The sequence below is a fragment of the Electrophorus electricus genome, chromosome 4 (assembly GCF_041902795.1).
Source record: "Electrophorus electricus isolate QZ-2024a chromosome 4, ASM4190279v1, whole genome shotgun sequence".
Taxonomy (NCBI): Eukaryota; Metazoa; Chordata; class Actinopteri; order Gymnotiformes; family Gymnotidae; genus Electrophorus; species Electrophorus electricus.
In genome coordinates, this window is record NC_137500.1 from 15,704,454 (window position 1) to 15,716,772 (window position 12,319).

At 38.6% G+C, this 12,319-nt stretch overlaps 1 protein-coding gene across 1 annotated transcript; it reads right to left on the reverse strand.

Annotated features, from left to right (window-relative positions):
• Positions 1-6: 6 nt before the first annotated feature.
• On the reverse strand, positions 7-10,014 carry si:ch73-352p4.8 (cystine/glutamate transporter). Its single transcript, XM_027011137.3, has 13 exons — positions 9,824-10,014; positions 6,049-6,296; positions 4,496-4,622; positions 4,011-4,126; positions 3,743-3,868; positions 2,952-3,051; positions 2,357-2,401; positions 2,105-2,228; positions 1,903-2,006; positions 1,655-1,751; positions 1,299-1,448; positions 1,003-1,180; positions 7-461 (listed from the first exon to the last, which is right to left on the reverse strand). Exons 2-13 carry the CDS (start codon positions 6,272-6,274, stop codon positions 397-399), a joined length of 1,458 nt encoding a protein of 485 aa, XP_026866938.1. The 5' UTR covers positions 6,275-6,296; positions 9,824-10,014; the 3' UTR covers positions 7-396.
• Between the last annotated feature and the right edge of the window lie 2,305 nt (positions 10,015-12,319).

Below are 12,319 nucleotides of genomic sequence, written 5' to 3' on the forward strand. Positions count from 1 at the left end.
TGTGAATAACATTTGCATATTGTTTTATTTAAGTTTCCATTAAAGATTTTAAAATGCCATTCATCTATTGTCCTTTATAAAGATAACTACTGTATATTGCATATTGAATAAATTCTTCCTCAGGATGTTTATCTTTGTTCTTTTTTTCAACAGATTAAAAAAATAAATTTTTTACTTTGGATAAAGATCAGTGGTACATGAAATCGTTACTTTCTACATTATTCCTGCTGAACTTTAGTCAATGTATCGAGGGCCAGCAACCTTTCCACTTTTTCAGTATTTCAGTTTGTTGTATTTGAGTATGTGAGTATGCTGATCTTGTAATCAGCATTGAATAGTGTGTTACTTGTATATAACAAGTCAATATTTCAGGTGTGATGGACAGAATCTTTAAGATCAGTAGGTCTGAACCTCCTGTTGGGCCACCTCCAACAGGATCTGAAGTTGTCTGCTGCAGTGATCTAAAGAAGAAAAGAAACGGATGTATGTTTTGCTTCTGACCTAGTAACATGGCAAGCCTGTCAACCAGTTCATGTAAGCAATGCGAACAGCAGTATCCTTACAGCTAGGCATTCATCGGTATTGGTTTTTCACAGCCCATAGCAACCTTGAATTCCAGCTAACTCCTGTTCTAATCGGGAGAACACTGTATGTGAAAGTGTTATGGTTTGACTCAACTCAAGCTTTGGCCATGGTCAGTAAAACTGCTGATGTGATGTGATGAGAAGGAAATGAGACTAGATGTGGCTTGCAGGTTCACACACTCAAGTGGTGTACTTGGATGCTTAACATTATATTGGTATCACCAATAACCATAGTAACGTCTGATGCTATAATTGTGCTCAACCGCCAGAATAAACAGACCTATGGTTTAAATACTAGGGAGCGCATTGCTGTTTGGAGTTAAGATTGGAGCAGCATAAGAAAGTTACTTGGATGAAATTTATATTCAGCAGGGATGTTTAGATTTAGTTTTTTAAAAAAGGTAAAGGTTTAACTTACCGAAGGCTTTTTTCCAGCGAGCTGGTATATATTGGTGTTTTATCACCATGTAGTACACTGGTACTCCAGAGATGGTGAGACCACAGCTACAACCTGTGGTCCAAGGGTCCGAATACAAAGACAGACCCACAATGAAGAAAGACACCACAGTGAAGATCACGGCTATAGCCAGAGGTACCTGCTCTCAGATGTTAAAAGAAATGAAAAGAAAGAAATGGTTAGAAACCGGTCAGTCTAGTTATAATTTATATTTTAAACAAGCTATTAAAAATAGATTGAGGATAAAAAATAAAGACCTTAAATGGTCTTGGATGGTCTGGAAATCGATAGCGATGGACAAGTAGCCCCAGTGTCACCAACGCAATGAAGAACCAGCGAGAAAAAGAGGCGAAGTTGATTAGTTGAAAGATCTCTCCTTTTGCTACCATGATGACGACCAGAGGGTACTGTAAAAAAAGAAGAAAACAGATCAAACAAAATGTAAAACAATAGCAAAATAAACCTATCCACCAGGTGTTAGATGCAAATTATCTCCCAGCTGTAAAAATCCATTCCACATCCACTTCTTTAGAAAAAGACTCCTTCACTTACTGGTCACTTTATACATTTGTCTTGCAGTTTGTATATGCACAATACTCGGGATGTACATTACCAGCAACAGTACAGCAGGTACAGGTGTCTTTCTTCGTATGTGGATCATGGAAAAGAGAGCTGGCAAGTGTCCCTCTCTGGCTCCCACAAATATCATTCTATGCTCACACACAGACACACACAGACACACACACGCGCGTGCAAACATTGCTGATTTTTGACTTCACAGTAAAACAACAGGACATCCCATTCTAAAAGCCGTAGATGTCGTGTTTAGTGTTTACCATTGGTATGAATATATTTCCATACCTAGGTGCGGCAAAGAACCCTCCATTGAGAGCCCCAAGGCAGGACATGGCAACTAGAATGGGCACAACAGACGCCACACCCTGCAGAGTTCGGCTGGCAAAGGTCTGAGAGAAATGTCAGAGAATGGGCCTTTGTGTGTTTAAAGAAAGCATAGAACCAAGTGAGATTTTTAACATTTAAAATCAGTTAATTAATTACTGACCACAGCCACAGCATCAGATATCAGCAGCTCATCACCAGTCATTATAGTGTAGTATGCCACATTAACCAGCACGTAACATATGGTAACTGTGACCATCGACAACATGATGGCCAGTGGAATGTTTCTGCCGGGCAGAAGAATCTAAGCTTAGACTTTTACAACAATACAGAGTATTATGATTAAATATACCTTTAGTTATACTATAAGAGATTATTGTGACAGTGATTAGATTTCCTATCCAGTTGTACATACCTGTTTGGATTGATAACCTCCTCTGTCACAAAATTTAAGTAGAACCTAAAAGCAAAGTGGAGATGGTACAGTGCAGGTCATACGTTACTGAATAGTGATTCCATTTTAGCTGTTTTGACTCTATGCTCTGTACAGTGGATTTGAAATTAAACAGTGACTATGAAGTTAAAGTATAATTTAATTTGAGGATATTTACATATATACTGGGTGTTTTAACACTTTTTTACATGCAGGCCCCTCATTTAAAAGGGACCATACATAATGGGGCATCCAGCTGCTTTAAGGTCATAAACATTGTATCACTTTGAATATAATGTCTACAGCAAAGAAGGCAAAAATTATGTCACTGTCCAGTTACTGTACTATATACAGCTTTGGGTCGCAATGGTTTCCTGCAATGCCCCCTCTAGAGGTTGACCCCAGCATCAGCATGCTCCTGAGTCACACTTTTGGAGCGGTGTTTTGGAGTGTGTTCAGGTTTCTGCAGGCTTTGTACAAATGGATCCACAAATGGATCCTAAAACACCACAGAGTCTCTCAAGTTATACTATTTTCCTTTACTTCCTGGAAAAAAAGACAAAGTTTAATAACTCACCATCCACCATAGGCATAGAGCCCAGAGTAGAAGGCCAGAGGAAGCTTTGTCAGGGTGAGAGACTCGGAGTGAAAAGCATTCTGAAAGTTTTCAGTTTGTCCTGACATGAGAGATAAAAATGCAACCAAAAATTCATTATTTATAATCATCTATTTATGGTTCTTAAAGTAAATTATGCTTATAGAGACCAAGATTCCTCTCAGTAGTTCAGAAAGCTGTACAATGATGTTATAGACTAATTTTTCCTTGGAGCGACAAAAAAACAAACAAAAAAAAAACAGTGGGTGAAGGTCCTAGTTGTAAATCATGTGTGGGGAGTTGGGGCGCTGAAGCATATTTTATCCGCATGTAATTTTATCCGCATGTTAATGTGTTTCAGGGAGGTTATACAGGGAGCAAATGTTACATGCTGTCATCCGTGCTCTTATTTCACTGGTAGTATTTGGATCATACTAATGAATTGATAAATTGATCAAACTAATAAATTGATCAAAATGTCTGTTGGATTTTCTGGATCTTTTTTGGTAGTGTACATTTTTACATTTTTGTAGACATTCTAGTATTTGCTTCATACAGCTACAGCAAATGTTTTTCTGTTTGTGTTCTTGGATTGAGCACAACTACACACCTTTTATCTAGCAATATAAAATATATGTTCGTGATGATTTAAAGAGCTCCTTCCACTCAACAAACCTTTCCTTTCTGAAGCATTCTATAACAGCACGTCTAGAGAGCTCTGGGAAGCCATTGTCTCCACATTGTTATGCAGTACAGTATTTCACATTTCCTACCCTTGATCAAGGCCACGATGCCTGGGACGATGATAAGAATCAGAGCAAAGAGCTTGATGAAAGTGAGCGTGACCTGGGTACGGGAGGCCAACGACACGTTCCAGCAGTTCATCAGCACAACAAATGCTGAAACAAAAATAGCAGAAATTTCTATAAAAGGGGATTAAGGCCTGAACAGTATGCATACTATAGTATGGTTATGTTTCATGCTTCACCATAACACAAAGCATGGTGTTAAAAAATACATTTGTAAATGGATGACACTCACATACTCCCAGGATGCTGACCAGTTTGACCAGTGCAGGAGGAGCCAAGCATGGCATGAAAAAGGGCTCTACTACATAGCGTCCAAAGGCCAGTGACACATAAGAGGCCACTGCAGCTCTAGAACACATAAAAATAACAGAATTACCCTCAGCTGTGACTTTTCCACATGCTGTCACACAAAGGTTTCTAGTAGAGAGTTATCATTAAAGATACATATACATAGATTTACTAAATCTGCTATACTGTAATCAGTAGCCACGTTGGAAATAAATGTGTTTTTCTTAACACACTACCCACCAAGTGGTCTCCTTTTTGCTTTATTCCACCTCCCTGGTAGGACAGATAACTGAACCAAGCCATTAATAGCACTGAACACAGTATAGAAATACTGGAAGTAGATTAAAGCAAGCATATAGACTGTCTAATAAGTCCTGAGCACTGCATTGAGAAACAATGATTTAGACACACAGAAAGACACCATCTGACCTGATAAAAATGATCTCAGCCCAGAGCCTCAGGAAGGCTGGAAGTGGCCCGAGGGTCTCAAGCAAATATGTGTAATGGGCACCAGACTTTTTAAAACTAGTACCCAACTCAGCATAGCACAGGGCACCTGAGTGGAGCAACAGACACACAGCACATACAGATAACACAGGGGTAACACAGGGGTGTCCTCTCCATTCCTGGAGGGTAGCAGTACAGCACAGTGTTGATGGTTTTCTTGCTGGAACACACCTACTAAGTTTGGTAATTAATCAATGAGTTACACCATGTGTAGCAGACCAGGAAAATGACCAAACTGTGCTGAACTCTGAACCTTAAAGACAAGAGCTGAACACCTCTGATTCTTAATAATTCCTCATCATTTTCTGTGTCCTTTAACCAGTTTCATTAAAGTACATTTGCATTTCTCCTAGATATTGAAAGGTTTGCTTCCTTTATGTTTGCCTTGCCAATTATAAATATATAGATCGATATATTTTTCCTAAACTGTGAAAATTTACATGGAAAACTGATTCAACCAGTCTTTAACACTCTTGCATTGTTAATTGAGTAATTTGATTAGCAGAGACTGAAATAACAAAGTGGGAAATTATTATTTTTAAAAACATTTGTGTTTCTGTAGAATGTTTTTTGCTGAGAGACTGGCACAAGAAGTGACAGTCACAGGCAAAATTAAAATAATCAAAGGGCTTTTTTTATGCAGGCGATCAAAACAGAATTGAACGCAAGGAAGCAACAACAACAACAACAACAACAAAAACCCAAACAAACCAACCAATCAAGCAACTAAACAACAACAACAAAAGAGATAGGGGTTCAAACACCATACACATAGTCCAACCAACAAAAGTATCCAGAAGACACCTCTAACAAATGGAAAAACAGGTAAATAGGCAAAAGTAATACACAACAGTAACAAACAGGATCATAGCAAAAGTAGAAAAGCTTGGTAACAAAATGGGAACACTTATGAGACTTTGCAAAGAGGTGTGAGAGATTAGTAAACAAGTGAGCTGGAGCATGGGAAAGTGGTTGAGAGTGCGGCTGTCACAGTAGTGCTATGGGAAATGGAGTCCTCATCCTGTGGCAAGGCTGTTACATTTGTTTACTTTTGCAATAATTAGAGAACACAAAAAGTATTGGGAGGTGCCACGAAACGCTGGCGAGTCACGTGCTTTGGCCAGCCACGTGCAGTGGGAGGATCTCTGTTTATTTGGGACCACGCTTGCACACCTGCAATGGGTTAGTGTTTCGTCTGAGTGTATATAAACCCGTGTTGGTCTTTGATATGTTTGCCTTTGTTTACACTGGATGGATGGTTCACCGTTTATGTCATGTGGGTGCCATCGTTGTTTTCGTTCTGTGTTAATAAATGTCTGTCTACATCAAAGGAGTCTGTGCGTCCAGCCCCTCGCCCTACGGCACTCGGGCCGTTACATGCAAAAACTGCTTCGGAAAAATATTTCCCTGTATGTCAGTAAGACTCTGTAGAAATGAGCCAGCTACTGAAAAACAGCTTTAAAAAGCTTACTTACCAGAGGTGGAGAGGACTCCACAGAGTGCCCACACCAGTAGGGACAGCCCCACGCTGCCAGAATTCATGAGCACGCCTTTAGGAGCGATGAAGATGCCACTGCCTATCACTGTGCCAATGATGAAAGAGACAGCGCGCAGCAGACTGATCTTCTGCTTCAGGTGGACGACCTTATCCTTCTTGCCTTTCACTTGCTCAGTCACCATCTCTCCTTTAGAATCCCACATGCTTCAAGTGTTGCAGCCAGATCTTTAAAGAGGAGTGAAACACTCATTGTTCAGTGAAGTAGCTTTTGTAACAGTGGCCCTAACATGGCAATTGTATTGCTATACATTTCTCTCAGTGTGCAATCCTGGTGCTAGCTGTAGCGATGCAAGGGACTGTTTCTAGCTAACCGCAGATCTACAATTGCTCGTGTTCGAGACATTGCTGGATTTCCCTTACGACTGCACACATTTAGCGTTAAGCCAAGTGAGGGTATTGCATAACAGATGTTACATAAGCAAGCTCAATGCTGAACATAAGCCAGAATTTCCATATAGTGTCACGTTTCCTTCATACTAAGATTTAATGCAGTTCTTTAATGATAAGGTAACATAACAAACAAGCTGAAGTCTTGCGTTACAGCTTTCAATACTTTGCCTTCACGTGTGCAAACATTTTGAGCCACTAGAATATCAGTTAAATCCGTCAGCTCCAGTTCTACCAGTGCTAAGATCCTATGCCATTAGAGCTTCACATAGAGCCCTGCCTAGTATGGGTGCACATATTTGGATTCAAAATACATCATAAACGGGTGTTTTCCATGAAGCAAAACGAATCGCATAACAAGGCCCAACACCAGTGTGACGTACAATGAAGGTGAGACGTCGAGGCAAGATACAGGTGAAATTATTTATTCCGTGAAACGAACAAACGACCAAAATGGAAGTAAACCGTAGAGTAAACTATTATAGTCTCTCATTAAACGACACAAGGGCAATAGCAAGGACTAATAACTGACACGAGAGGTTGGAACAGCGGAATTTATACGGAGGGAAATTACAATGAAACAAAGCACATAGAACGGACAGAAAGGAAAACAAGCAAAAACCACATGGCCGGTTCTGTTCCTACCACCTTTTAAAAGTGTAGTCAGTAAATAGTAGTGTTTCATCTACAAGCTATTGTTTGCTTCATTTATTTGAGTAATATGTTTGTTTTAGTTAATAAATCGAAACGAATGATCCTAACGACAGAATCAGAAAACGTTCGTTTTATATGTTGTTACACGATGCCGATTTAAAGTACAAATACATTCAATGATGGTACTTGTATTGTTTGACAAACGTGGGCATAAAATCTTTCATGGACCCTTTCAGTGTCCGCGCTTATTTCTTTTCGGTGAACGCGCGTTCCCAAGGACTTGATTTCGCGAATTGGAGGGGTCACCTAAATACAACGAACAAAAGGAAAATTTTACAACGAAGAAAATGAGAATTTAGAAGAGCAGGAGTACAAAATGTTTTGCCAGCACACAGGATAAATCTGAGTGTGACCGAAGGCACATCCAAAGAAAACATCAAGTTTCCGCAACAGCAGGATGTATCTGAGAGTATGCATGTAGTTTCGTTGAAGAGGAGGCCAGATTCGAACAACAGGATTTTATTTAGCCCGTATGTGTTTTGCATGAGACAAAGGGAATTCATGAGAGCTTCATGAGCTGTGCTCTTGTGTTTAAAAACTGCTCTGAATATTGGGAAGTAAAATAATATTGTACACTGACTTTTTACTGTTTATGATTGAATGTGTTTTTTTGTTTTTGTTTCTTTGTTCTTATTTTTAGATTTACTTGGGCTCAACTCTATCTACAAGCCGGCAATATGATTTCGCAGTTGCTCTGTTTCTGCTGTGAAAACCCACAGAAACCCAGCACGCACATCTAACTAAGGAATAAATTCTTTCACAAAGTAAACAGTAAAATAGTGGTTGGTTTCAGAAACCAATTGTGAACCACTTTACCAACTAATGGTCTGTTCACATCAGCTACTTTCACAGCTAATTTTAGGAGTCTATAAATTCACATAATCTTTCTTACAAAATGTTAATGTTAATATTGCTGTCTCAGCGGTTAAGGTACTTGACTAGTAATCAGAAGGTTGCCCCTGAGCAAGGCCCTTAACACTTGGATAAAAGTGTCAGCTAAATGCTGTAAATGTCTATGCGATGATTGCAATAGTTCCACATATGCTTATGTTGATGTTCATAACCATATTTCCACAGCATTCTAAGATGCTGGAAGATGCCTTTTCTAAATCTCTGTGCTGCTCATCTTTAAGCAAACAGCCCTGGAAACATCAACTAACTGAAGCCACTAAGTTCAAAATCTTCTCCAGAGGGTTTCCAAGTGTGTGCTAAGAATGACCTTAGCCATCTGGACACTTGGTAATGTGTGGTTGAAAAAAATGAGTACTGGCCACACGCCCTACACTGATTAAAAGGAAACTTATTTAACATACTACAGCATACTTGTCTGCAGATCACATGTACTGAATTTAATAAACTAATTAATTTATTCAAATCAAATATTTGATCAATTGTTAAATTGAACAGATTAACTTAATACAATCTTACAATGTAATTATATTGCACCAAGTAGGCTAGTTTAATCTATGTAGTAGGAACTATTAAATCAAATAATTCATGTAGAACCATTGTTCACAATTCAACAGAGTAATTACACTGGATGTTTTCATTTAGTGCTCTACTATACACATGTATTCATTGGTTTACTTTAAGCAGTGTAGGGCAGATAAACATAGCAGCTTGAGATGTGTCGAAAGGGATTTGCTCTACTTTTGTGTGCCTACAAGCTGAATTTTCGTGTTTGTTCAGTTGGGTAGTTGTCAGTGGGGAATACTCTGAAAGCTGCACTGATGCTATCAATTAGTCACTTAGCTTAGGTACAGCAACACTCGTTATTTGCCAAGTAAAATCTATAGGAGAGTTATGGGTTCACCTCTTGTCATTTCTCTAAGTCAAGGCTGCAACCAAAGTAGTGTTGGTGCAAAAGTTCATGCAAAATTGAGACAGCTTTATTGAGGATTTACCAACATCTCATGTTTACTGATGTGGCCACTTTGACACATATATATCACCCACATAAATCATGCAGGAAATCAATATGATCTGATTTTATCCACTGTAACCAAAATTTCTTCACCCCTTGATTTGACTTACATGTATCTTTGACTATGAGACTCATCTTGTATAAAACAATAACAATTTCACAGCTGCAAGACATGCACATACACACACACTCATAAGCCCTCCCTGAAGCAGGGCTGGTTGCTTGCAATACACTAAAATTTGTGAATAACACCAGGATTCTGCCTAGACTTGGCACAAAAATAATAACTGTAGGAATCTATGGAACAGTCTATAATCTATAACAATCTATAATCTATAAAGGAAAGAGAAACAAAGAAAAGTCCTCAATATCGTTTATGGAATTATTTTGCTTTCAATGTTTGAATATTTGCTCCAGTGTAGAATGATTTTATTCTAGTTTTTATATGTTTAGTTGGGAAACTTGCACAATTGATCCTTCTCTTCCCGTCTCCTGCTCTGCTTGTAAAACTTCAAAGATTTAAAGAAATGTAAACATATTTTGTTCTAAATAAATGTTTTAACAGCTCTTCTGTGTCTTTTGACTCTTTGCTCATAGCCAGTGGGAATTCTGTCCTACATATTTCCAATCTTGAAAGAACCAGCAGTTTCATAATATGAGTACTCACCATTCCATTAGTACTGGAGGCCGTGTAGTCTTTTATGTGTTCCTGAGACCTATGTTCCGAATACTGGGTGTTTTTCCCCTAGAGCTGTCTCTGTTTTCTGAGCACAGTAACCGTGGTAACTAGAATATGCAACTCAGAGTTCAGGCATTGAACAAAGCCAGCAGTCTTCCCCAGCTTCACCAACAGCAATTAAATCAGTTTAAAGGGGTGAAGACCACGCCATGCTGTGTTGTTTGTGTGTGTGTGTGTGTGTGTGTGTGTGTGTGTGTGTGTGTGGACCCTGTTTAAGTGTGTTGACAGCAGGCTGCAGGAATTCAGCATGAGTTGAGGCCCTCTCCCCCAAAATTGTTCCCTTCACCTTACTAGAATAGCTGCAAGCTATTGTTCTTTCTCAGCAACAGGAAAACCAAAGTCAAATTTATATATGTAGCATTATATAAGCCCCTAGTGAGCAAGTCAAAGCTGACAGTGGCAAAAAAAAAAAAAAAAAAAAAATCCCTATGAGCATGAAAAAGGAACTTTGAGAGGAACCAAGACACAAAAGCTGAGCTCCTCCTTTGGTTGACACTGCACACCAGAACAGGAGCAAAATAAGCAGTAAAAAGAAAATAAACAATAAAAATACAGGGTCCTAAAAATCCTAGTATGGGCTTGATGAGTGTCAGTGTGGCAAAGAAACCATAAACAGCTGGCCGGTCAGCCTAGAGCCTTCTTGATGTTCCGGAAAGATAGGGAACCAGGACAGTGGTGAATGGTTGGGAGGCTGTGGAGGTCGGAGGAGCCATAGCAGAGAGGGGGGCCTACACACTCACACTAAAACAAACAGTCCAAGTGCAGGAACGTGACTGCTGACTAAGCTAGAATTATTTATCTGCCTTGGAAGGATAGCCTTTTAGAATACAGAAGGGCACTTAATATGACGTATGCTCCATATCTCTCATTTTTGGTTGAACACAGCAATAATAATCCCAATTTAATATTCTTCACAATATCTAAACAACAAACAAGTCAGCTTCTGAATCTCAAATACTAGCAGCTTGCAACAGTAATGAAAGCTATCATGGACTTTTTAAACAATACAATTATTGCTATCATTACGGTATGATGATTAGACATAAAATTTATATGGTCCATTTAACCCTGACAATCTGCTACCTTACACAATTGATGTGAATGATGAGCCCAGTGTAGCTATAGCAGAGAGGTTGGAATTTTCACTCCACTTTAGTAAATGGAGGTAGTTAAAATTATTTCCTCCTCTAAATCTTCTAATTGTCTTCTTCATCCTATTCCTACAAGATCACTTAAATAAATGATACCTGTAATACTAAAACATTTTTACAATAGTAAGGTGCATTATCAGTCTTAGCTATAAACCAGGAGCCAATTATGTTAGTAACCTTATCATAGCACTACCCCTGAACATGGCTGTAATGGTCTAGTCCCTGTGTTTTTTGCCATATTTTTGTGTGTGAATGCATACAGGTGCAAGCAGACAAGCAAATGATAGCTGCAATGTGGATAATGTGCTTAAGTGAGAAAAAAAAATGTTTTCTGTATATAGAGAAATGCAAAAAGAAGGAGGAAAGCAAAAAGGCTTTGCCACTGAACTGAAATGAACTATTTTTTATTTAGAACAGAGCATTGCGACACAGGCTCCACAGACTACACGTAATGCTACGACTCATGCTTGTATGGATTAGTGATGGGTGTGCCATTTCAATCAGCTCAGCTCACCATTAAGAGATGTTTTTTTTGGCTTTCAAATGCCTTTTTATTTACTTAGTTTATTTACTTGTAGTGAGTTTTTTTCCCCACAAACCTGTTAATATAATTTTACAGAACAGTTAAAGTAAATGTGAGTTTAAAAAAAGTTTGAGTACTGCAGGATTTGAATAAGAACAGTGAGCTTCACACAAAAAGGTCAAACAACAATATGATGACTACCCCACACTGGCCACTGTCACCTAGGGCCCCAAAATTGCTAAATCCAGCTTTATTTTCACACAAATCCATCCAGCTTTGCGCTAACCTTCCATTCAGTGTTCAATACTCATACATATCCTCAGTTATGAAGCCTAGGTTGAAAATATATTTTTGGATATTAAATTTCCTGTTAGATAAATGGTACATATCTCTGGATTCATGAATTTAGACCTTTGGCTTGCATATTATTAGCTGTAAAATACCGCTTGTGAAAATGCTATTCAAATAAATATAAATATACATTTAATTGAAAACACACACACCCACTGAATGTATAAACAGGAAACTGTAAAAGTACAGAAAATGTATTTGCAAAAAAAAAACTTTGGATCAAAGGGAGCAAATATTGTTCAAAGTGCAATTTATCCAAAGGAACAGAGCGCATAAGCAACGTGAACCTCTGCTACATGTTCTGAATGTATTCACCAGTGATAAATGACTGAAGAATTATGGCAAAGTAGGTCAGTAACAGTACAGCTAGAGGACACTGGTCTGCTCCTATTCCCTGAC

Coding starts and splice junctions, on each gene's coding strand:
- si:ch73-352p4.8 (XM_027011137.3), bottom strand. CDS start 6,274: ATGTGGGATTCTAAAGGAGAGATGGTGACTGAGCAAGTGAAAGGCAAG. Junction 3,869..4,010: donor GGTCAGCATCCTGGGAGTAT/GTGAGTGTCATC, acceptor TTTTTGTTTCAG/CATTTGTTGTGCTGATGAAC. Junction 1,181..1,298: donor ACCATCCAAGACCATTTAAG/GTCTTTATTTTT, acceptor ATCTGAGAGCAG/GTACCTCTGGCTATAGCCGT.